Source organism: Typopeltis vanoorti, chromosome 21, assembly GCF_054136105.1.
Source record: "Typopeltis vanoorti isolate ZY-2024b chromosome 21, IOZ_Tvanoo_1.0, whole genome shotgun sequence".
Taxonomy (NCBI): domain Eukaryota; kingdom Metazoa; phylum Arthropoda; class Arachnida; order Uropygi; family Thelyphonidae; genus Typopeltis; species Typopeltis vanoorti.
The window spans coordinates 58727200-58752882 of NC_143569.1; the positions used below are offsets into that span (position 1 = coordinate 58727200).

The 25683-nt window shown below is 35.3% G+C and overlaps 1 protein-coding gene across 1 annotated transcript in view; it reads right to left on the reverse strand.

Moving 5' to 3' along the window:
* Window positions 1–25683, reverse strand: part of Srp68 (signal recognition particle 68) — a 156687-nt gene that overhangs the window by 114418 nt on the left and 16586 nt on the right. The window contains exons 3-4 of the mRNA XM_090411049.1: window positions 12709–12822; window positions 1914–2109 (exon numbers count right to left, since the gene is read on the reverse strand). Coding sequence (XP_090267175.1) covers window positions 1914–2109; window positions 12709–12822 — 310 coding nt within the window. The remainder of the gene's footprint in view (window positions 1–1913; window positions 2110–12708; window positions 12823–25683) is intronic.

The following is a 25683-nucleotide window of genomic DNA, read 5'->3' on the forward strand; positions in this document are numbered from 1 at the left end:
GATCTCACTGATGTCAATAATTTTGGACCTGCTACATCTACCATGGCTAAGAACTCACCTTTATTACAGCTACCATATCAACTTCAGCTTTCTTCAAATAGAAAAATGAAGATGATTCTTCAACCATATTCCCAACTATATTTCCACACTTTTCACTTTTCTTTCTTTCCTGATAAAACTAACACTGCCATTCCTGAGGTCAATCTTAACTTATTTTCTCTCTTTATGTGCACACACATATATATACACACACACACACAGTTGACCCTTGAGCAATGCAGATGTTATAGATGACGATTCCCTGCATTGTTTGAAAATCTGCATGTAACTTTTGACTCCCCAAAAACTTGACTACTAATAGCCTACTGTTGTCTGGAAGCCTTACTGATAACATAAACAGTCGATTAACACACATTTTGTTATGGTATGTACCTATTATATACTATATTCTTATAATAAAGTATAGAGAAAAGAAAATGTTATTAAAGAAAATTATAAGGAAGTGAAAATACATTTAAAGTACTGTACTGTATTTATCAATACCATAAGTTTATATCATCCGTTTACAAGATGAATCATATGTTTATCAGTATCTACATCAATATTGTCTTAATAGAGTAGATATTATATGTATTACTAATACTAGACATTACAAATGAAAAGATAACATGAAAAAGAAATTATTCATTATTTACAGGTATAACGATTCATGCATTCATAACAAAGTAGCAGCAACATGATTGCTTTATGGTAGCCTAGTGCAATCAAAACGATTGCTTTGCAGTAGCCTACCTATACACTAATGAATGAATCATTATAAAAGTTTTATTTTATGCTAATTAATTAAATTAATTAATAACAGTTATTTTTATGCAGTTATGATTTAATACTGCATCTTTATGTTTGTTTACATTTCTCTTGACTGCAAATGGTCATGTACAGTCTGTAAGTGTTTGCGTGCATAAGTTTTGATAAATCTTAACTTTCTATAATAGATTTGTGTATACCACCATATAGTAAATGATAAAATAGATTAGTGTCTACATATATTTTATGCAATCATGATGACATACCTTTTTCTTAATTTTTTTGATATTTCTAGGCTATGTGATTCATCTGAAAGTTTTTTTAAATTGTTGCAAATCTCCAAAAATTTTTCAATGTATTATTCAAAAAAAAAAAAAAAAAAAAGTGCATAAGTGAAACCACACAGTTCAAACCTGCATTCTTCAAGGGTCAACTGTGTGTGTGTGTGTACACACAGATATACATAGATAAATCTCTCTCTTTTCCTTCCATCTGCTTCAGAAGGATTGGGTCTCCTCCTAATGAGGAGTCATGGCGAAATAATGCAGCTGGCATGCCACTCCTCTGCTGCATCCCTATTGCAGGTATTCATGACTGTAGTCCGTGTGTGTGTGTGTTCACGGGACCGGTTTTTTCATGCCTGCTTGCGGGATGAAAAAATCACAGCTAAACTTAGGGGGGAGGGGACCCTACTACCCATGCCCAAGACCGGCTAACTTGACTATAGCTGAGGAAGATCCTTGAGCCCCTCATGTCTCCGATGGCAACTGAACCTAGGACACTCCTTCCCCAGGCATATGGTTGAGAAACGCACAGCCACTAGGCTAACCACAAAGACATAGATGGATAGATGCATGTTTATACACAGACACACACACCATTACACTCACAATTTCAGCCTGTTAAATTAATGCATGCATCCACCCAGACATGTTAGTTTCCATGACTGTTCATAATCATTATCACTGAATAACGATTTCTGCAACACCTAATGCCAAACTCATTGAAATGCAATATATAATGCATGTACAAATTTTTTTGCCCATCAAAATTAGATTATCCTATTTATTTATTTATCCATTCAGAATTTTATGTAAATATTATACCTGTGCCTCAAGTTTGGTCCTAGCATCACACTTGACACTTTCACATAATTTTTCTAAATGATCAGCATGCTTTGAAGCCTTCCTTAAACGGCTGATCAAGTGAAAACGTTTCCTAAGTTCAGTATTAGATTCTTGCTTAAGCTGCATTGCATATCCCCATGCCCTCTCAGCTGTTATTAGTGGAATATAGAGATACCTAATGGGCAGAAAAAAATCATCAGATATATTATCATCTGCTATAATTATGTTCTTACAGAAAATGATAGCAAGAATTTCCATTTTTCATGTCGTAACCATAAATATAAAAAAACATACAATTTCTTGCAAGAAAAACTGTCATATGAAAATATCAAATCATAATAATTACAACAGAATATAAAATGAATAATGATAACCTCAACAGAAAATACTGAACTAAATGCTAAAATTATATTACTATAATTTTCGAAAACCAAATTATATATATACATTAATTTCAAAACTCAATAGCTTTTGGCATGCAGATATAAATTCTCATAAGTCAAGAAGGTGGCAAGATATTCTGGAGGTTGTTGAAGAAGCTCAGAAATGAAGGAAAGAGTGCTATAAAAGGAATTAGAGATGGCAAAGGTGACATGAAAATTGGAGAAAAATATATCCTTGATGTATGGAGTAATTACTTCAAAAAATTGCTAAAAGAAACAATCGGTGACAGGACAGTGGTAAACAACACTGCCCTGTCACTGACCATTCATGCAATCAAGAATACATGGAAAAGCCATCAAAATCCAGAAATGTGGAAATGCAGTAGGGGTAGATGATATTCAATCAGAAATGCTCAAGTAGGGAATTATAAAAGTCTTATAGTATCTGCACTGCATAGCTTGGAAGGCCTGAACAGAGGGACGAATTCCAGATGATTGGAGTAGAACTCTCATAGTACCCATATATAAAAAGTGAAACAAAACTGAATATCAGAATTACAGAGGTATTTCTCTACTGAGTGTTGCTGGGTAAGATTTATGCAAGTAGGCTTGAGAAATGGTTGAGAAAGACTGTGGAGGAAGGGAAGCATGGTGAAGAACAAGCTGGATTCAAACCAAATAGAGGCTGTTACGATCAGATTTTCACTTTACGACAAACACTTAAGAAATCATGGGAATATAACAAAGATGTGTATTTAAGTTTTGTAGATCTGGAAAAGGCATATGACAAGGTGCCAAGAGAGAGAAGCTGTTTCAAAACGTTACAGTTGCGTGATGTCAATGGGGCATTATATCAAGCAATACTTAGTCTTTATTTGAGTTGTAAGTCAGCAGTTAGAATTGAAGTACAGGAAGATGGTTTAATGTTAAATCTGGTGTCAGACAAGGATGTACATTATCCCCTCTGTTATTCATTATCTATATGGATTGCAATATGAAGGAAAGTGGCATTAAACCTGATATCAAAATTGGAGATGTCAATCTCAGCTATTTTCTTTATGTAGATAATGTTATTTTCTAAATATATCCACTACAACTCTGCAAGGATTTCCTTACTAAATTTAATAACTGTTGCAATAGATATGGTATGAAGGTCGGCAATAACAAGACAAAGACAATGAAAATAGGCAGAAACATTGAAAATATCAACTGCATTGTGAATGGAGAACCTATAGAACAAGTAAAACATTTCAGCTACTTAGGCACAATTTTTAATGAAGATGGTAAATCGTCATTCAAATCCAGGAATGTGTTAGCAGAGCTAATCTCAGGTGGTATGGTCACTTAAACAGAATGGGAAAGGAAAGATTAGCAAAACAAGTGATCTCTGCCCGGTTGAAAGCAAAAAGACTCAGAGGAAAACCAAGATATAGGTGGATTGATAGTAAAAAGTGCCTTAGAAGATAGAAATATAAGATCTGATGACATTGAAGTCTTAACAGGTAACAGATCAATTTGGAGGAAAATTGTAGATAGGAAGTTAGTAATGATGTAAGTTGCTCATGTACCTGACATGTACCCTCAAAGGGTATACAGGATATGATAGTACATGTCAGGAATTTGATGATGATGAAGTCATGAAAACTCAAAATGCTGCTAAAATAGCATTTCATATTTTTGGAAAGTGAGTTATTACAAGTAAACACTAATTTTTTTAATCATCTTTATGTGAAACAGACTAACTTTATTAAATATTTGCTAACAATAAAGGTCAATTTTTTTTAACAAAACAGATATAAGATATCTGCTATTTAGCAATATCAGATTATCTTAGCATTTTTTAAATGTTTAGCGATGGCTAATTTAGAAAAAAAAATTAAAAAGGAAAGGATACATTTTCATTTTATTATATATCTAAAGATTTTACTAATGTAAAATGCTCATGCATTATTTCTTGTAATCAGAAATTCTTTAGTAATGTTTGGTATAAACAAAATCTTTGTACAGTTATATCCCTCAAACTGTTTGATTGTGATATTTATTAGTATCAAACTTGTAAAATGGTCTCGCCTTGAGTTTAGTTTTCACTTCTGTATCTAAAAAAAATTTGAGAGAAGAAAATATTGAACTTTCCAATGAAGTTTTCATGCCAGCAAAGAATTGTAGCCTTGTTTACACAAGCAATGATTTTACTATCATTTTGCCACTATGTTATTTGCCGTGCCAGCCAGCAGTGTGATTACACAGAATTTGTACACCCTCTGTCCAAAAAAGAAACTGAACTTTTGATAGAAAATAAAACAAAGGCCAATTATAATTATTCAAATCATTTATTTCAATCAATATACTCTCCCTCAGCTTCAATACAGTGTTTGGCATGGTAAATTAATTCATTAAATGAGTTTTTTTATATTGGTTTTTGGGATACTGTTGAGGGTCGTGTTACTGCCGCTTGAACGTTTTGAATGGTGTCGTCTCGCTTTCCTTTCATCAGCAAATGAATTCGGGGGGAAGAGAAAGAAGTCACAGGGTACTAAGTCAAGTGAATGCAGTGAGTGATCCAACACACAAACTTGGTTTTTACTCAAAAACTGTCTCACAATGTTCGAACGATGAGATGGTGCATTATCGTTCAAAAGTGACTTGCCTGCATGATATTCATGCTGTACGCGACACCAATCATGTCAAAACTCACCATTGACCGTTTAGCGGAACGAATTCTTTGTGGATAATGCCCTTGTAATCGTAGAAACAAATCAGCATTATCTTTACTTTTGACTTCTCCAAGCGACTTTTTTTCGGATGCCCCTCTTCTGGTGGTCTCCACTCAGCACTCTGGCGCTTTGTTTTGGGCTCATACTCAAAACACCATGTTTCGTCACCAGTAACGATCATGTCAAGGAAGTTTGAGTCCTTACGAGCGGTCCTTGCAGTGTTCAATTCGATACATTTTTTGGACATCAGTCAACTTGTGGGGAACAAATTGCGAATTCAATTTAAAAAGGCCCAAACTCTCGGTTGTGTGCAGTTGATTTTGGAATCCCCAATTCATCTTCAATCAATCTCACTCACGATTTCAGGTTTTCTTTGATGAAATCACACACTTTTTGGATGTTAACTTTGCTCAGTCCAGTTTTTTGGACGGCCTGGGTTTTCGTTGTCCTCAAGCATCTCATGACCACTTTGAAATCGCTTAAACCACTTGTAAACTTGAGTATGGGATAAGCATTCACCACCGTATGCTTTTTGAAGCATTTGATACATTTCGGTAAAACGTTTACCAAGTTTAACACAAAAATCAATCGCAGCTTTCTGTTTAAAACTTATTTTCCGACCGTTCGTCAAAACACACTGTCACTCTTGGCACTATAACTCAGCTGATAATGAAACAGTTGCACAACAACACTAATGAAGGCTGCCGCTTTCGATAACAGAAAGATACAACAGGTGGTGCCACTAGTTTCTTCTATTTTCGAAAATTTCGGTTTCTTTTTGGACAGAGGATGTATTTCCAAAGAGGAAGTTGATATAGTGAGAGAGAGAAAAATGGAACAGCTGTTGATTAGAACAGATCATGTTCCTATTCAGATCCATTTCTAAAGTGAGCAGTTTAGAAGAGAAATACAGTTTAAAGGAAAGGACAGTTTTGCTGAATTTTTCAAATGAATTTCTTTCCAAGGAAGCTAAGTTAGAGTGTAGATAAAAGTGATAAGAATTACATAGTTTCTCCCAAAGCAATGGACAGTTGATACATTAAAGCAGCAGAATAAGAAGCATCAGCTACAGGATTATTCACCAGCTGATCATGAAACTTCATAATCCAGCATTCAGCCTATGGAAACCATTTTACTGCTGTATTCTCAAATAGAGAAGGTACTGGTTCCCAAAGTTAGTTAATTATGATGTAGAGAGAGAGCAAACTTAGCAACACCATCATCCACACTACATGTGTGAACAGCGATGGGGCAAAAACCAGAAACTCTATTCTAGGAACTGAACATGGCAAAAGCAAAGTGGTGACATTTCAATGGGTAATGAAAGTCATCTGCTGATCTACATGAAAAATATATAGATGACGGTCATCTGTCTAGTCATCTACAACTTCATTCCTCTTTTCATTTAATAAACTCTTGCAGTGATCAAGCATTCAAACTACAAGTTCCTCTATAATCAGGGCTCAATAAATACACCTGTCCAGTAATCAATGCCTTAAACACTGTTTAAGGCATTGATTATAAATAGCTTAAATACTAAATTGTTGGCCATATTTCGGTAAAGGAAGATAACATTGTCAACTTGACATTTCCAAAACATTATTTTATCCCATGCAAGAACACAAACATAATTTCACATTAACCTTTAATAATATTACCCAGATCACCACAAAACATGAGATCTCTCTTCTTAGGCTGACTTAGACCTAATGCTTCAACTAGATATGCCTCTAAGAACAGCAATGCCCATCTTGCAAAAATCTTGTTTGTGAAAACAGGACTTGCCATGTTTTCCCTTGGCTGGGAGAATCTATACACTGCACATCACTGGCCTCAATGATCCATTAATCAGGTCTGTCATAAATGCCTATTTACTTACCAAACTACAATCATATGGACTATTGTGTGTTATTTATAACTGGATTGTAAATTTCCACCTTGGTCATTCTCCACGTATCACAGTGAATAGTTTTCTTTCTTCAGGCTTCTCCACTAATGCTAGATCAACTGAAGGTGAATTAGCCTGTCTCATATGAAGGTGGAAAGGTTTCTGCTTCCAGAAACTTGGATTTTTCATCTTCTCAAAACAAGCAAACCAACCATTGAAACATGTGAAATTAACAGAGATAATACATTGGCCTCATAGCTTGAGATGCTTTGACTGTAAATCCGAATCAACCAACCAACTAACTAATGCTAGAGTATCCCAAGGCTCAATACTCTGTCCACAGTCCTTATCCTATTCATAAATGATCTCCTCTCACGGACTTCAAATTATATCTATAGTTTTGCTGATGATAAGAAATAGTGCAACTCCATTCCTCTTTTCATTTGACCTTACAGCACCCAAATATCCCAAGCTAAGGTTCCTTTCACAACCAAATCTTGACTTAACTGCTAATCTGCTTGCCATATTTTGGTAAGGTAAAGATAATCTTGTTAACTTTATGCTTCCAAAACAGCCTGTCTTATTTCATACAAGATAACACATCACACACATAATATTGGATCTCTCTTCTTAAGCTGCCTTTTTTTCTGACATAAGCACATCATCCATAGTCTCCTCTGCCTCAAAAAAACTGAGAATGTGCTTTCCCATTCAAGGTCTGTACAAATGTTAATACTATAAATCCCAAATCCAAGCTTCCATAGCTCAGTCACTATAGACAAAGTCCTTTGGTCAGAAAGACCTGGATTCGATTCCCCTCAGTGATGTGAGGAACCTTCATTTGGTCTCTTTCAACTCAAGGTGAGTTAGCCAGTCTCATACAGAGGTAGGAGGTTTTTTCACCTGGAAACTTGGGTTTTTCGTCCCCCCCCCCCCCAGAACAGGAAAACCAGCTCATGAACACACGCATCTACAGACATAGGACACACTGGGAGGCATAGGACTAACCACCTTATCCTCAAGATAGGTCCCAGTTAAATTATTATATTCTCAGTTAAACTGAGAATATAGAAATCCTCGACACTGCAAGGTAAAAGAAGAGGGAAAGAATGAGAAGAAAATCCTAAATCCACCTTACCATAGAATATTTTTCTCAGATTTACAGTGGTACAACAAAAACCCTCCCTAAAATTGCGTGTTACTATTCAGAAGAGGACAATCTAGTTAATAAATGATTCCCCCTCCCCCTCCTCTCAGACTCACCTCAATCACTTTCTCTTAGATGTTCTTTTCCCCCTATAGGTATTTTTATGAGTGTTATTCTGCTTAATTACCTGCCACCATTTCTCCAATTTCCTTTAAGCCTGTAAAACCACAGTGAATTCAATCACCTAGCTTCAAACATATCAAACCATTTCTCATTCAATCTACTTCTGTTCCCTGAAAGTCTTCCTCGTGCTCTTTTCCCTAAGTACTACCCAGCAGTCATTCAAACAATAAACAAAATGAAATAAAATAAAAAGGTTCATTGTTTCCTCTTAAATACTTAGCCACAAATGACTCTAATATGCTCTAGGCTTACAGCCTCTTTTTTGCAAGAGCATTTTACAAAGATATCATTGGATATTACTGGGTAATGCTAATAAAAAAAGCCTGTTCCTTCTAGAATTGGTAAGATAAGATGATAATCTGCAAGGCGAGTACAAGGTTAAACTGAGAATTTGAAGGTAATCAGTTGAGTTTTAACAGGTTTGGAGGAGAAAACGTAAGAATTATAAAAGCACACTCAAGTACACTATCCCAAGAGAATATTTACAGAAGAGGCACAAAGCAGATTAGTTGTTCTGGATTTATTAGCTGAAGCAACTGAGGCTAGTCTTCAGGTGTTCTTCTGATCAATATGTCTGTTTTGCTGGAACTGAAATACCTCAGTTTTTAGGGGGAAAAAATCCTGCCACCTCCATATAAGACCAGCTAACTCACCTTCAGTTGAAAAGCACATAAGTGGGAAGATTCTTTATATCTTAGATTTATAAAGATTCTTTACATCTTAGACAAGATTCAAACCCAGGTCTGTCCAACCAAACGGAACTGCTGATACTGACTGAGTTTCAGAGAGTAATGCACTGAGAAGAAACTGAGGATCTATATAGTAGGAGTGAAGTAGAGTTAGTGAGAGAGAGAGAGAGAGAGAGAGAGAGAGAGAGAGAGTGATCAGCAATTAATATAACTGTCCTTTGTTGATCAGTCTAGGACTTCCAAGGTTATTATGAAAGTAAGTCATGTGAGAAGTAGTATCTGAAACCAAAGATAAAAACTCAACACAGAACCAAAAGAAGATTGAGGATCTGTTATTCCAAGATTGCATTTCACTGCATAGACTCAATGTCACCTACAATTCTAATGAAACATTGTCTCCAACTATTACAAAAATACAGGAAAGTAATACAGCACACACTGCAGGGTAATAGCATTAAGAGTAGAGAGGCTGAGTAGATATAATCTCTGCTCTCCAATTAACAGGACTGATTTAAATCCCAATTATAAAAATATAAAAGAGATAAACTTAGTGGAAAAGGAGTTGACCCTGTAACCAACAAGAAAGCTTAAAATTAAATGTTTTAAATTACTAATTAAAATTAGTTTCAAAGAAAATACTGTTCACAAAACAAAGCTGAATCTTTCTGAAGGGAAAGACTATATTTGCTGAACTTTAAAATTTGGTTAGGTTAGGTTATTTTAAAGGATTTTCTATTTTATTCAGTATTAAACTTAATGATGGGATTGAAATGTATTAGAATGAAAATGCAGAGTGTGCAAGATCAATCAATGTAAACAGAAATATGAAGTGGCAAGAATATAATACAATAAAATAAAATGAAAGAACAAAGAGCATTTAAAAAGACAAAGAAGTTAAAAAAACAACAGCAGCCAGCAGTAATAATGATGGTGCACTGGCCATCTCAAATCAAGCTGACATTAGTTTATGGAAGGTGCAAACTATTTATGAGCTTGTCTTGAGATTTAGTTTGAGAGTGAAGAAGAGTAAAGTAATGTTATAACTGCCATGTGGGCAAGATTAAGTAGGGTCAGTACATGTTTACTATGTGTTGTTAGTTCTTATAATTAGAAATTCTGAGTTTGTTTTTTCAAAAACAAACTCAGAATTTCAGAAAGCAAATTACAACTCAGAAATTCCGAGTTGTAATTTGCTTTCATTTTCTTGTAAATCAATGACAGTGACTTTTTTTTATTTCTAGGGCATTTTTAAATTGTATAGCATGTAATGATACTTCTATAGTGGGATTTTTATTGATTTCTGACATTATTTTGTTTGTATTTTTGCTTGATGGTTCAATATAAATAGTAGGGTATAGGAATATTACAATCTCAGTAATGTTCAACTAAACATAATTTCAAAGTATAACTAGTCAATCCAATGTAGCTAGTATTATATACAGGGTGTTCGGGATAAATTTGACATATTTATAATTAATTATATTTTTCCGTAAGTTACATGTATTAACACACACTTCTCTTCATTTAAAAGTTTGGACCCTTCTTCATTCATATACAAGATGTCAGAAAGGATGGATAGCTGGAACCCACCTGAATCATGGAAGAGAATAACTTGTATCATGATGATTCGTGCCCGCCATCAAAATAAGGATATTACGACTGCTGCCCAATGCTCCCTGAATACAGTAAAAACAATCAGGCATGAACTAGAGACTTGCAATGGTGACTACGAGGATGTAGCAAGAAGAAAGATCCCTAGCAGACGATCTGATTGCGTTCGTACAGCAGAATTCCTCGCAAATCTGCAGGAACAGGTGTTGAAGAACCCTGGCATTGGAATTCGGGCTTTGTTCGTGGAGTTGCTAACTGTAGTCAAGCCCTGGATAACAAGGGTAGCCAATGGTAGGCCGTATGTATGGCAGCAGGATTCGGCCCCTTGCCACACCTCTGGGAAAAGTCAAAAATGGTTGTCTGAAAATTTCTACGACTTCACCAGTCCAAATGTTTGGCCTCCAAACTCCCCAGACCTTAACCCCATGGATTATTTTGTATGGGGCGCAGTTGAAAAAGACACCAATCGCACTTCCAGTAATACAAAAGCCCAGTTAATGGATAAAATTAAAACAGTTTTTGCGGCCCTTCCCAGGGAGACTGTAGCATCAGCTTGTTCGAGGTTCCGAAGCAGAATTGAAGTTGTGATCGATGCTAATGGTGGTTATTTTGAGTAAATCTTGTTGATAGTATTGTAATTAACTCTGCCTGTAATGTTTTTTTGTCAATTCATTAAATTTAATAGATACAAAGAAGATTTTCTTTTTCCTTACGAAACTGTCAAATTTATCCCGAACACCCTGTATGTTAGTATAAGTTGATATGTAGCTGGGTTGATTTATTATGAATATATGAGAATTTTAAGTTTGTACAAATTTTTGATATGTTTAGTCAAACATGTTAAAATTTATGATCAAAAACAATGAACTTTTTAACCACATAAAAGAAATAATCATATCGCCTTACAATATTCTCTCTTCCTTTGATGCCTCTACTCTGTACACTAACACATGTTCTTGTCAAAACTCTGGTCATCATCCAAATTTTACTTATAAATTCTATTTATAAATAACCACAACTTAAGATATTGTAATAAATTATCTCTTTTGAATATCCTTTCACTAATTAACATGATAATCACAGCATTTTTTTTTAAATGTAATCAAAATATTTACATTAGTGAACAACTTGCAGAAATATTCCTTGCCCACACTAATTGACAACTTTTAACACTCCACTCATCCCAAGAGAATTCTTATTATGATAGATAGATCAATAATGCCCAATGATGATAACTGCTCCATATTAAAATTATTTTAGCCTCTTAATACCTTTAGATTACAATTCATCATCAAATATGAGAAAAAAATCTAGCCTTTTTTTTTTTAATCTGACCCTAACACACAAATACAAAAGTATATCATGACTAAAAATATCAGAAATTACTTGTACTTCCTATATGTTATCATCTTTACTGAATTAAAAAAAAAAAAAATAGCATGAAATAAAATTATTATTACAAATATTCATCACCAACTACATTAAACTTAAACCAAGGAATCACATGCCATAAAGAGATCTTCCATCTTTGTTGATGTCTACAGCTGCTAATAGCTTTCCATAACCCAAAATTACATCCCTTCATCACAAAAAACATAATAAAAAAGTATACAATCTTGAAACAGCCATATATACAATACCAACAATAAACTGCAAAACTTACTGAACCATAATACTAGTATAATGCCATTAGATATATTACTGTCAACAGTTGGGTTGGTTGGGTAAGCTCCTTTCCTACTAAGCTAAGCTCTCTCATGTTATTGTTAAAAAATTAGAGATACATAAAAATAATTTTTTGGAAATTTAAACCACTGTGGTGGGTGAATTTTATTTATTTATTTATTTTTAAACCACTATACTGTTTATCAGAGCTTGAAGTGGTTTTAAAAGTTCCACATTTGGTCTCAAAGAAGAGTTTCTGAATTATCATAAGAATTCAAAGTAAGGACAGGGAAGAGAAATACTCAGGACTAATATGTAGCTGCAATCACCGAATAGTACAAAGGAAATTTTACAATGTGACATTAGGCATTTATTAAATTTCATCGAACTTTAAAATTCCAGTAACAATGGAAACAACTCCAGAATAAGCATACAACAGGCAATTTTGTTTATCTTTTGAACAAAAAAAAAAAAAATCACATATATACACATACCTCACATCAGTAAGAGAATCTTCTGTGACTTTTTTTGGCTGAAATCTATGTTTTGTTCCTTGAACAAAATGTAATGACTTCCTAATGCGCCGTAAACGTCTACTACAGTAACTTCTAATAAAAATAAACAAATAAACAAGTCTTGTATGCAATATATCTTTGGTTTGGGAAAAAGATAGCTGTTTAACCAATAGTCATTTGTAAAAAAACTTAAGCCAAAAAAAAAAAATTATTACACATATTATTAAATAAACTTACTGTTGAAAATGATATATATATATATATATATATTTCTTTTTCTTCTTTTGTTGAATTACATAAAATACAGTTCTATATATAAGCTATTGAAGGACATTTTGAGTCAGCCTGTATTCTTTCTTTCATGGCAGTATTACATTAGAGTTTTCTGTAACATTTTCTTTATTGGGGATAGGAGAAGAAATATGTATTGTTCCTGGAGTATATCTGGAATCTTTCCATAGTCAAGTTAAATTAAGCAAAATTAACATATTCATGTCAGGACACAAACCCAAGTGGATACCAGAGCATAATGTTCAATGAGTTGAAAGTAGTGTGCTTACCTGAAGTGTTCATTCCCTACTTCATTGTAAACCCACAACCTGTATCCAAGCCATAGTTTTCAAAATAAAAAGCACCAACCTCTGCAGTCCATGATATTAATGCAGCATATGTTCAATGACTTAAATTAAAAACTCCAGTTTCTCATTCAGCTTACATAACAGCCTGAAACAAGTGTAAAAAAGTTGTATCTTATTCCAAAGCAAGCTTCATAAGAATGAAATGTAATAACTTGCCTCCCACTCAACTAAGAGTCAAGCTTCTGGTCCCTCACTAATGCTGATGGGCATAACTTCAGCCATTCATTGTTCGCACCTCTCTTGCATCCTGATGGTGCTACAATAACCTCACCCAAAGAAAAAACTAATGACCTCTGAGCATCAGTTTTTTTTTTTTTTTCTCTCAAACTCTTGCTTAGACAACCAAGGCACATCACCTCTTACACTACACCTACTCCATGTCTCTTTTGAACTTGTACCAGACAAACATCAGGAAAACCCTGATCAATCTCAATACTAATAAGGCTTTGGTCCAGATAGTATTCCTCCAGATGCTCATATTCAATGGGCATCTACCCAACAGCATGAAAGCAGGGCTTCATCCAGCCTGTACTTAAAAGAGGAGACTAAAGTGAGCCATCTATTATCCCATTGCTCTCACCTCAGTACTTTCAGAAGTAGCATTCGTTACTCCATAACACAGCTTTATAAGCTTCTACATCCCACTTTACACAATGTAATGTGGGGCCTGCTTGTTGTTGTCCAACCAAGGAAACTCATGTTGTGAGCCTTGGTTCTGAATGTTTTTATGCAGATTCATGTTCCAGTCGATGCACGAAACTCTGCATTCAACATGTCAGCCAATGAATGGCAGTTTTTATATATTATCCTTCGTAGTATAGTCACATTCGGTGAGTGTGGTGGGTCATCCACTAGAGGTAGCACTTGCAGTTGACTCTTTCACTTCCATCTCAGTATGGCATCACTGACTAATGACTGTGAAATTAGTCATGCAGTATTGCCCACTCTCAAATTTCTTTATTAGCTATCTTGAAGAAATATGCAAATCCATACCTGAAGAACCATGTCTACAAATAAATGGCATGAATATCAACCACATTAAGTATGTAGACAATATTATTATTCTTGCAGAATCTAAAGAACAATTAGGAAAAAAACAATAAAATTTTTAAATGAAGAGTGCAAAACTATCATCATCATTATCATCAAATTCCTGCCATGTACCCTCAAGGGGTGTACAGGATATGACAGTACTACATGAAAAAATTACATCATTACTAACTTCCTATCTACAATTTTCCTCCAAATCAGTCTGTTACTTGTCAAGACTCCAACATTATCAGATCTTATATTTCTATCATCTAAGGCACTTTGTACCGTATCAATCCACCTATATCTTGGTCTTCCTCTGGGTCGTTTTCCTGCCAACCTGGCAGAGAACACTTGTTTTGCTAATCTTTCCTCTCCCATTCTATTTAAGTGACCATACCATCTGAGATTAGCTCTGCTAACGCATTCCTGGATGCTGACAATGTCAAGTTCTTTCCTAATATCCTCATTTTTAATATGATATTGCCACTGATGCCATCTGTTCACGCCTCTAATCTTTCTCGGGACTCTCATATCTGCGGTCTCTAGTCTTTGGTCAAGTGTTTTACTTCTGACCCAGCTCTCAGATCCATAAGTTAAAATTGGTTTGAACACAGTCTTGTATACAGTTAATCTAGTGTTCCGACTAATTTCTTTCTTATTCCATATGAATTTATTCAATTGACTTCCCACGATACCAGCTTTGCTGATTCTGTTGTCTATTTCTATATTTAGTTTACCATCTTCAGTAAAAATTGTGCCTAAGTAGCTGAAATGTTTTACTTGTTCCACAGGTTCTCCATTCACAACACAGTTGACATTTTCAATGATTCTGCCTATTTTCATTGTCTTTGTCTTTTTATTGCTGACCTTCATTCCATATCTATTACAACAGCTATTCAATTTAGTCAGAGAATCTTGCAGACTTGTAGCGGATTTATTTAGAAGTATAACATCATCCGCATAAAGCAAAGAGCTGACATTAACATCTCCAATTTTGATATCATGTTTAATACCACTTTCCTTCATAATGTGATCCATATAGATAATGAATAACAGAGGGGATAATGTACATCCTTGTCTCACGCCAGATTTAACATTATACCATCTTCCTGTACTTCCTTCAATTCTAACTGCTGACTCACAACTCAAATAAAGACTAAGTATTGCTTGATATAATGCCCCATTGACACCATATAACTGCAGCGTATTGAATAGCTTCTCTCTTGGCACCTTGTCATATGCCTTTTCCAAATCGACAAAACTTAAATACAGATCTTTGTTATATTCCCATGCTTTCTCGACTATTTGTCGTAAAGTGAAGATCTGATCCTGACAGCCTCTATTTGGCCTGAATCCAGCTTGTTCTTCACCAAGCTTTTCTTCCACAATTCTTCTCAACCGTTTCTCAAGTATACTTGCATAGATCTTGCCAGGAACACTCAGTAGGGAAATACCTCTGTAATTCTCACATTCAGTTTTATTTCCCTTTTTATATATGGGTACTATGAGAGCTCTACTCCAATCATCGGGAATTCGTCCCTTTGACCAGGCTTTCTGAACTATGCAGTGCAGCCACTGTAAGACTCTTATACCACCATACTTCAGCATTTCTGGTCGAATATCATCTACTCCTGCTGCCTTTCCACATTTCAAGCCTTTGATGGCTTTTTCTACTTCAAGTATGGATATGTATTCCTGACTGCATGCCTGGTCAGTGTTTTTTATCACTGTGCTGTCATCACTGCTTGTTTCATTTAGCAGTTTTTCAAAGTAATTACTCCATACTTCAAGGATATCTTTTTCTCCTGTTTTCATTTCACCTTTATCATCTCTAATTCCTTTTACAGCACTCTTTCCTCCAATCCTAAACTTCTTCAACAACCTTCAGAATATTTTGCCACCTTCTTGATATTTATTTTCTATATTCTTGCCAAAGTCCTCCCATGACTTTTGTTTAGCTAGTTTTACACACTGTTTAGCTTTCTTACATTTGTCTCTGTATTCTGTAAGAGTAAAAGCTGACTTATTTGCCAGGAACTTTTGATATGCTTTCTTCTTTTCCTTCACTGCCTCTTTAACTTCCTGTGTCCACCAGGGAGTTCTGATTTTTTTATCTTTGCACACAACCTCACCACATGCCTCTCTGGCAGAATCAATCAATGTTTCCTTCAGAGTTTGCCACTGAATCTCCAAGGTTTGATTCCTGTTCTCAAACTCTTTCATTTTCTTTTCAATAATATTTCTGTATTTTAGTCTACAGTTTACATCTGAGAGCTGCTCAACTTTTATTCGCTTTAAAACTTTCTTACATGTTATTCTTTTCAATATGAAATTCAATTTTATCCTGCTCAAGACTAAATAGTGATCACTTCCAATTTCAAATCCTCTGTACACTCTGGTGTCCTGCACCACGGAGAAAACATCACTATCAACAATAACATAGTCAATGAGACTTTTCTTATTCCTAGCCTCTTCTCTCCATGTGAATTTGTGCACATTTTTATGTTGGAACATGGTGTTAGTAATAACCAGTCCATGTCCTGAGCAGAAATCCAACAGATATTTCCCATTATTATTAGCTTTGCTCTTTTCTCCAAATTTTCCCAAAATATTTTTGTATGTCTCACAATCATTTCCTACTCTACTATTTAGATCCCCAACAAGGACCAACTTTTCCTTTTTCATTGTGTCAGTTGCTTTTTCTAAAGCGTCAAAAAATTCCTCCACTTCTACCTTAGTAGAACCTTCTGTGGGACCATAGGCACAAATAAGTCTCATTGTCCAGTTTCCCATTCTCATATTTGCCACACATTACTCTACTTGAGACTGACTGCCATTCAAGAAGATTAGCCTCGTATTTTGTGTTGAATACTATGGCTACTCCTTCTTTTCCTTGATTCTTATTGCCTGAATATACCATTTTGTATTTATTGCTCAGAAAGATCTCACCAGTTTTGGTCTTTTTTGTTTCAGTCACCCCTATTATGTTGATCTGGTACTTATCTAATTCCTCAGCTAGCTCCATTTCTTTGCCATTCAGGCTTCTTACGTTGATAGTACCGATCTTTAACTCTGGTGATGTTGAGTTGGGGTTTGTTTTCAGATTTGTTCCAGTAGCTGACTTTTCGCTGTTCGCCCTGGTTCCCTGGCGAAAACAACGGGGGCCTTGTTTAACCGGGCGACGCCCCAGCCGGCATGAAATTTTGTCATGTTGTACCATCATTTTTTATTTTGGTTTAACCAATAAGAATAATTTGGTCGGCTAAATCCCAAATTGCCAGCCCATCCTCGTTCGTTCAGTATCAAAGTAGATACCCAACAGGGTGCACCACGAGAAGGTGAGGATTGGACATTAGGTCAGAAGCCCTGGTCGGTTCTCCGCATTCCTTTAAAGGCTATGTGGAGGTCTCCTCTCAGTTATACAGCTTTGACCCTTAAGCACCCCGAGTGCAAAACTATTGGAATGAAAATAGGAAAATATTCAATAAATTTAGAAAATCATACTTGAACAAGTAAAGCAATTTATATATCTTGGCAGTCTCATTACTCATAACCTCGATAACCCAGAAACAGTAAAATACAGACTTGACAAAGGATGGTCTAATAAGAATAAATTCAACAAAATATGGAAAAATAAGAGCATTTGAAAAAGCTTTAAACTAAAACTCCATAAAACCATTATTATACGTACTGCAATGTATAGAGCCAAGACTTGTGACACTCAATCAGAAAGAAATACTGAAAATAAGAGTATTCGAAATGAAAAGCTTAAGAAAAATAAATACGACTCACATGGTCAGAACACAAAACAAATCAACAAATCAAATGCAAATTAAACCATAGAGAAGATATCATAGCTATAATTCTTAAACAGCAATTAAGATGATTTGGACACCTCCAGAGAATGTCCTTTCAAAGATTATCAAATATAGTCGTGAATGGAATCATTGGTGGAAGATCAAGAGGCAGACCAAAAAGAACTTGGTTACAATGTTTGAAGGAAAGGTCACAATTATCAAGCTTCAGAGATGTTGGAAGTTTATTTTTCACTTGGTTAGACTATAATAAATTTAGTTTAATCCTTTATCCAAGTGTAAGCAAACAAAGTTTGCGCCTGGAAATATCTTCAGGACTGAGGTAAGGTAGTGCAACACCAGGCAACTCCAAGCAAAGGTGGACCAAGCTCTCGTCACTCCTTGTCTCAGTATCTCCCATAATGCAAAGCACATCTCCTTGCAAACATGTATACTGCTATGCATTAAGGGTAGGGCCACTACTCAGACCGGTTTCGATCTTTATTGAGGTGTATTTAAGTAAAGACCTATCTAAAAATTAGACGATCCCGAAAGATCACCAAACGCGGTGTTGTCCACACTCAGTGACAGGCCCACCCCGTCACCAAGAAGAACTTTTCAGCGTTGGCTCTACCCAGTGGCAGGCTCACCCCACCACCAGACAGAGCCATAATCTCAGCGGTGGTCCTACTCAGAGACAGGCAAAAACCTACCCCAAGCAGAGCTTCTCATATACCCTTAGTCAGTGGGAGGCAGACCCAAATGTGGAGATACTAAGGCAGAAGCAATAGGAGAGGTCATATTTACCTAAAGGAGTTGCCAACAGGTGTACCACCTTATTATTGAATTACTCTGGATTTAGAGAAAGATGTTGGAAGTTTATTTTGCACTTGGTTAGACTATAATAAATTTAGTTTAATGCTTTATCCAAGTGTAAGCAAACAAAGTTTGCGCCTGAAAATATCTTCAGGACTGAGGTAAGGTACTGCAACACCAGGCAACTCCGAGCAAAGGTGGACCAAGCTCTCATCACTCCTTGTCTCAGTATCTCCCATATCCAAAGCGCATCTCCTTGCAGACATGTATACTGCTATGCATTAAGGGAAGGGCCACTACCCAATTTAACCTATATGATAAACAATGTGGGAACAGAGGTTAATGAATTAGAGGGGACTTAGGATATTGCAGAATCTCAATGTAAATACAGCTGTGGAATTAGATGGGATATCAGCTAGGGTTTTACAAGAATGTGCAAGGGAGCTGGCAATGCCTTTGACTAGTCTGTTTAATTTAAGTCTCAGCTCTGGTAGAGTTCCAAGGGAATGCAAATTAATTCTTTGCATAATGGAGGTTCTAAGACTACAGTAGCAAATTATAGACTAATCAGTTTCTCAGGAATAGTGGTAAAAGTACTAAAAAAATTGGTAAAAAAAGAGAATTCAAGAATGGATAGATATAAATATGATACTGTATGAGGGTAAACATGGCTTTGTGAAGGGTCAATCATGCCTTAGCAATTTACTAACTTTTTATAATAGAGTAACAGCTGATTTTGCAAGGGTATTTGACAGAATACCACATGAACTCTGTTATGCAAATTAGAACAAATGGGGATGATTATGACACTGGTTAAGTGGATAAGAGTAATCTTATGGGCTACCTTAGAAACCTTAGCAATATATGCTCTAAACTTTAACTCTCTGTCTACCACCATATCTAAATCTCTAGCTACATCTATTTCCTGGATACAGTTCCATCAATGTGATACACCAGTTCCAAAATGCATAACTTTACATTTCTTGACATTAAACTGACACCCATTAACTTTTGCCCATACTTACAGCCTATTTAAATCGTCCTGCAAACTCTCCACATTGCCTTGATCTACCTAATTTTACATCATCAGCAAACAGCTGAATATTTCCTTTCGGGTTATTTCCTATATCATTTGTGTACAAATTAAAAAGCAATGGTCCCAGCACTGAACCTTGCGACACACCACTGGTCACCTGTTTTCTCTTCAATTCTGCCCATCCATATACCACTTTTTGATATCTGTCAAAATTTTTGACAGATATCAAAAAGTGGTATATGGATGGGCAGAATTGAAGAGAAAACAGGTGACCAGTGGTGTGTCGCAAGGTTCAGTGCTGGGACCATTGCTTTTTAATTTGTACACAAATGATATAGGAAATAACCCGAAAGGAAATATTCAGCTGTTTGCTGATGATGTAAAATTAGGTAGATCAAGGCAATGTGGAGAGTTTGCAGGACGATTTAAATAGGCTGTAAGTATGGGCAAAAGTTAATGGGTGTCAGTTTAATGTCAAGAAATGTAAAGTTATGCATTTTGGGACTGGTGTATCACATTGATGGAACTGTATCCAGGAAATAGATGTAGCTAGAGATTTAGATATGGTGGTAGACAGAGAGTTAAAGTTTAGAGCATATATTGCTAAGGTTTCTAAGGTAGCCCATAAGATTACTTGGCTATTGAAGAACACATTAACAAGTAGAGATAAAGAAGTTGTCATTCCTCTTTATAAGGCCTTGATATGTCCACATCTGGATTACTGTGCTCAGGGTTGGTCTCCTGAATTTCAAGATGGTGAGTGGTCTGTGGAATGTTCCCTATGAGGAAAGATTGAAGGTGTGTCAACTGCAGAAGGTGGTTGATAGGAGAAACAGAGGGTATATGATAGAAACATTTAAGTTGCTTAAAAGGTTTAAATGGAATAGATGTAGGAGAAATGTTTCAGCACTTGGCTAGAGGGACCAGAACAAGGGGGCATGCATCCCTAGAAGTTGAATAAAATTGTGGTTAGTAAGGGTGTGAGGACTAGATTTTTTGCTTGGAGAGTTGAATGAGTGGAATGGGTTGCCACAGTCAATTGTGAGTGCTTTGTCTGTTAATGGATTCAAGAAGAGTATGATAGATTGAGAGGATAGATTGGATCTCCTGCAATGAGTCTTCGGACTCCATGGAGGTGTCCGTATAATAATAATAATTTTAACTTGTGGATTTGGAAACTGGGTTAAAAATAAAACTGTTCATCAAAAAGATTGGACATGACAGATATGAGATTTTGAGGAAAACTGGGAAGAATGAACAGATGGTATCAATGGAAGAATCACATTAAAAGTGGCAATACAGGAAAGGAATTTGACCTTGCATCCAAGAAAGCATGAGAAGAGCTAAGTAGCATGATCTGTTATATAGAATAGGAGAGGAAAAGTTAGAAAAAGAGGTGTTTAAGGGCCATGCCTAAGAGGAAGATCTTGCTTAATTAAAATCAGAAGTGCCTTAAAAGATCTAAATATAAGATCTGATAATACTGGAGTTCTTCCATAACACTCATATAAGGAAAATTGTCAACAGGCAGTTAATAATAATAATATAAACTTTTCAGTACTTACTATCATAGTATCCTGTATACCCCCTTGAAGGTACATATCAGGAATTTGATAGCTCACTGTTAGGTTTAATGGAATGAATACAGCCTGAATACTGGCTAGACTTAGCTGTTGGGCAGGAGTCCTAGTTTCCAAAAATGTTGGAAAGTTTAACACAACCATATCTATTAAGATTAGGTTGGTGTGAGAGAGGAAGATCAGATGCAAGATGGCAGGATCAGTGAAGCTGGAACAGGCAAATGCTAATCCTTGAAAAGAAGAATGTTGGTTTTTCAAATCTGCTATCGATTCTAAGAAAAGTGAAGTGTTTATATTTGTTGCAGAAAAAGCATAATAGTTTTTTTTTTTTATTTATTTATTCGATTCTGTTCAAAGTATTCAAAAGCATAGTCAGCTAGACTGACTGACCATAGTTATGATGGCAGATGTATTTCTCTTGGCTGTTGACCAGTTTTACCATAATAAGATAATTTGCAGGAACAAGGAACCACGTAAAAAACCTGAAAAGGGAGAGGGAAAGGAGTGGATCCTCAGGAGAGCAAATATAAGGGCAGCCAGATTCAGATGACATTTGAAAGATGATTCAGATGAAATTCCTGGATATAGGAAATAGTAATAGCATTACTGTAGTCTGTATGCTGCGAGAAGATGTGTCTATATGATGTGAGGAGATTGGAGGAATAACCAATTTGTTAATCATTTTGGTATTGCACTTATTAGACAGCAGGGCCTGGCAAATAATGCACAGTTTAACTGAAAGGGAAGTCTGAGTAGAACAGAGGTTGGAGGATCTGCCAACAAGGGTTTTGATAATGCCGTATCATTGAGAGAGAGGGATGGATGAATGACAGGAAAGTTTATGTATGTATCTACCTCTGTGGATGGGTTTACTGTAAACTGAGGGAAAAAATGGTATCATTGGGAAGATGCATGATTAGGGTATCTAGAAAAGGCAGGTATCATTTTTTTTTTTCTATAGTGAACTTCATTCTGGGATGCTGGCTGTTAAGGTGGAGAAGGAAAGAGTAATGTATTTGAACAATGTGGTCAAACACAGAACCCATTGTCTTCTATCTGACTAAGACATATGTGTCTTAGTCAGATAGAAAGTTTGAAAATGGTAGTATCAAGAGCATGTTTTTCAAAATGCTCCATATAGAAACTGGCTAGAGGAGGAAGAGCCCAAGGCCGTTCCCTCTATCTGTTTATATATGGTATTCTTCCATGTGAAGTAGCTAACATGGATGGCAAAATTAAAAAGATCAATATCAGAGGGGAAATTTATTTTTCAGTAAAGCTAAAGTGTCAGAAAGATTAATATCAGAGGGGAAAAGTATTTTTCAGTAAAGCTAAAGTGTCAGAAAGATTAATATCAAAGGGGAAAAGTATTTTTCAGTAAAGCTAAAGTATCAGAAAGGAGGGGGGGGGGGGTATTGGTAAATAAAGAACTGACATCGAAGCTCACTATAATATTATCATTAATTAAAACTAAATTTGGATTAAAGATTTTAAATGAGTAGAGCTGTTAATATAAGATGAAGTATAACCACTCAGCAGAGGTTAAAGATTTCGCTAACTGTTTGGCTACATTAAAAGAGGAGGTGTCAGTAGCATCTGCTATGGGATAAAGAAGGTTATCATGTTTATGACTATTAGGAAATCTGTATATCTGGGTGGGATGAAAACTAAATGGTTTCAGTTTTTTAACTGTTTCAGGAGGCCAAGATGTGACACTTTTTAGAAGCCCTTTTGATGTTTTTTTCTGAGAATTGGTGGGATCATAATCAAGTGGGTTATAAGTAGTGCAGTCTCTGAGTAATACATGCATTTTGCGATTATAATCACTAGCACTTATTTCCACAGTAGCATCATCTTGGATGGCTCTAGTGACTTATGTTTTTGCCTTTGCATAATTCATGAAGAATATGCAGCTGGCTGTTGGAGAGATTTCTTTTAGGCAGCAATGTTGCATTACAATGTTAGCTACATCAAGTCTGATGTTACTAGCAATAGTAAGAGTCAAGTTGAAGAGACTAAGGACACTAATAGAACTTTATGCTTTCACAGTTTTATCTCTCTCTCTCTCTGTGTGTGTGTGGGGGGGGGGTGTAATATATATACATATATAGTACCCGATGTACAGAATCCATTAAACTTGTGTTTAATTGTTTCACTGTGCTGTATTCATTCTATTTAACCTAATAATGAATTTAAACCAGCACTTAAAGCTAAATACCTGACTCGAATGATGATAAGTTTAATATCCCTCCTTGGACCCTCCACAGACCTGATCTAAATCATCACAAAAGAAATCTTTTTCAATGTAATTCTTTTCTTCAACTGAAGCATGTGCACAGATAATATTGTAATTAAGAACCAATCAAGTAAGAATTAATTTGTAATATATATACTCCAGGTGATTTTGCTTTGAAGTCCATGATAAAATATCTTATTCACTTATTTATAATGAAGCCTGTTCCAAACATGCAGTTTCTTTTTCTAGCTATAAAACATAAAGTAGTCCATTTCTATAACAATCCTTTTCTTTGCCCATCTCTATAATAATTTCCTTCTTGGTTCATTTCATTTCTTGTATAGCAGTAATGTGTAATTTCTAACTGTTGAAGCAATATTCTCAAAGCTCTGGATAGGAAGAGAGGGAGAGTATATATTCCATGATTCAATTCTCAAGTGATTTAAACATTTACACTTTGTCATTAGTTAGTCCATCTAGCCAGTATTTCCACAGTTTTCACAACATTTTTTCTATAGTGGGTTATCAGAACCTACCCAAGCTTCAGGAATCCTGGAGGACTTTAGCTGAATGGTTCCAATTTGCAAGTGTCAGCCTCTCTCTCTCTTTTACTCTTGTAATAAATGTAACTTAGCCATGAAAACATTGCCCAGAACCATGGTGATGACATGCATGCATGCACTGAACTTGGTATGAATAAATAGCATTACTTGAATTTTAAAGGAGTACAATATAATAATAGCACACATCTGTCAGCCAGACATTTTCCCTCAAGCCCATATACTACCTCTGACTCCCACTTACAGACTTTTGTAATCTTTTTCAATTTTCCTCTGAGGACAAATGATGGCTCCAAACAGCTAACTTTTTTTTTTTTTTACTTATCATATTATATTGGCTTGCTATGTCTTTTAGTCCATTCATTTGTTCTTGGATTTCCAGTCATCCAAATGATTTTGTACCATTTAAACATTTTTTTTATTTTTCCACATTTCAATTTTAAGATATTATACAGTTTTAGCATCTCACTGTTTAGTGTAGTTTATTTTACCAGATTCGGTTTATACATCGGTACTAATTTTATACTAAATTGTTAGAAATTAACCAAAATTCAGAATGGTTCGTCTTTTGAATTAATTCTCAACCTGTACTTTTATGTTTTCTAATACCATCTAATGTATAATAGAAGAATTAAAAACAGAAATGGATTAACCTTACTCATTTTCAAGACAGATTTTTTTTGCTACCATTTTTAGATATATTAATGACTCAATTTTTTCAATTTTTATCTTCCACTAATACTCAACACAATCAGATTTATTTTCAAGTGGCTTAAAGGGAGATTAATTTCCATTACACATTATGCTTGCTAACACGTCCACATTAACAAGAGAGTTAACGATGGCATAATGACTATGCTGTGAAACTACGAATATGAAATATATAATAGTCCAGTATCCAAAGAACTCTCTAAAGACAAAAAATATATATATAACACATGAGAGAGAAAAAAAATCTGAGGCTTTTGAGGAATTTATAAAAATTTAAGTTTATCTCAAAGAGCCTTGAAAGCCCCTTGAAGTGAAGAAAATGCAGTTATGCCATCCAGTTTAGTATTTTAGCAAACTATACTATAAATGAAGATATTGTAGAGAACCCTTTATTATTAATGTGGTATTCAAACAGAAGTGTGAAATTAAAGATTAAGCAACACAAAATTGTACATGAAAAAAAAAAGCATAAGGGTAAAAAAGCAAGGATAGCAAAGGGCTAGATGTATTGATGAGACATGTGTAGAAGAAAATATTAACATTTATCAAAT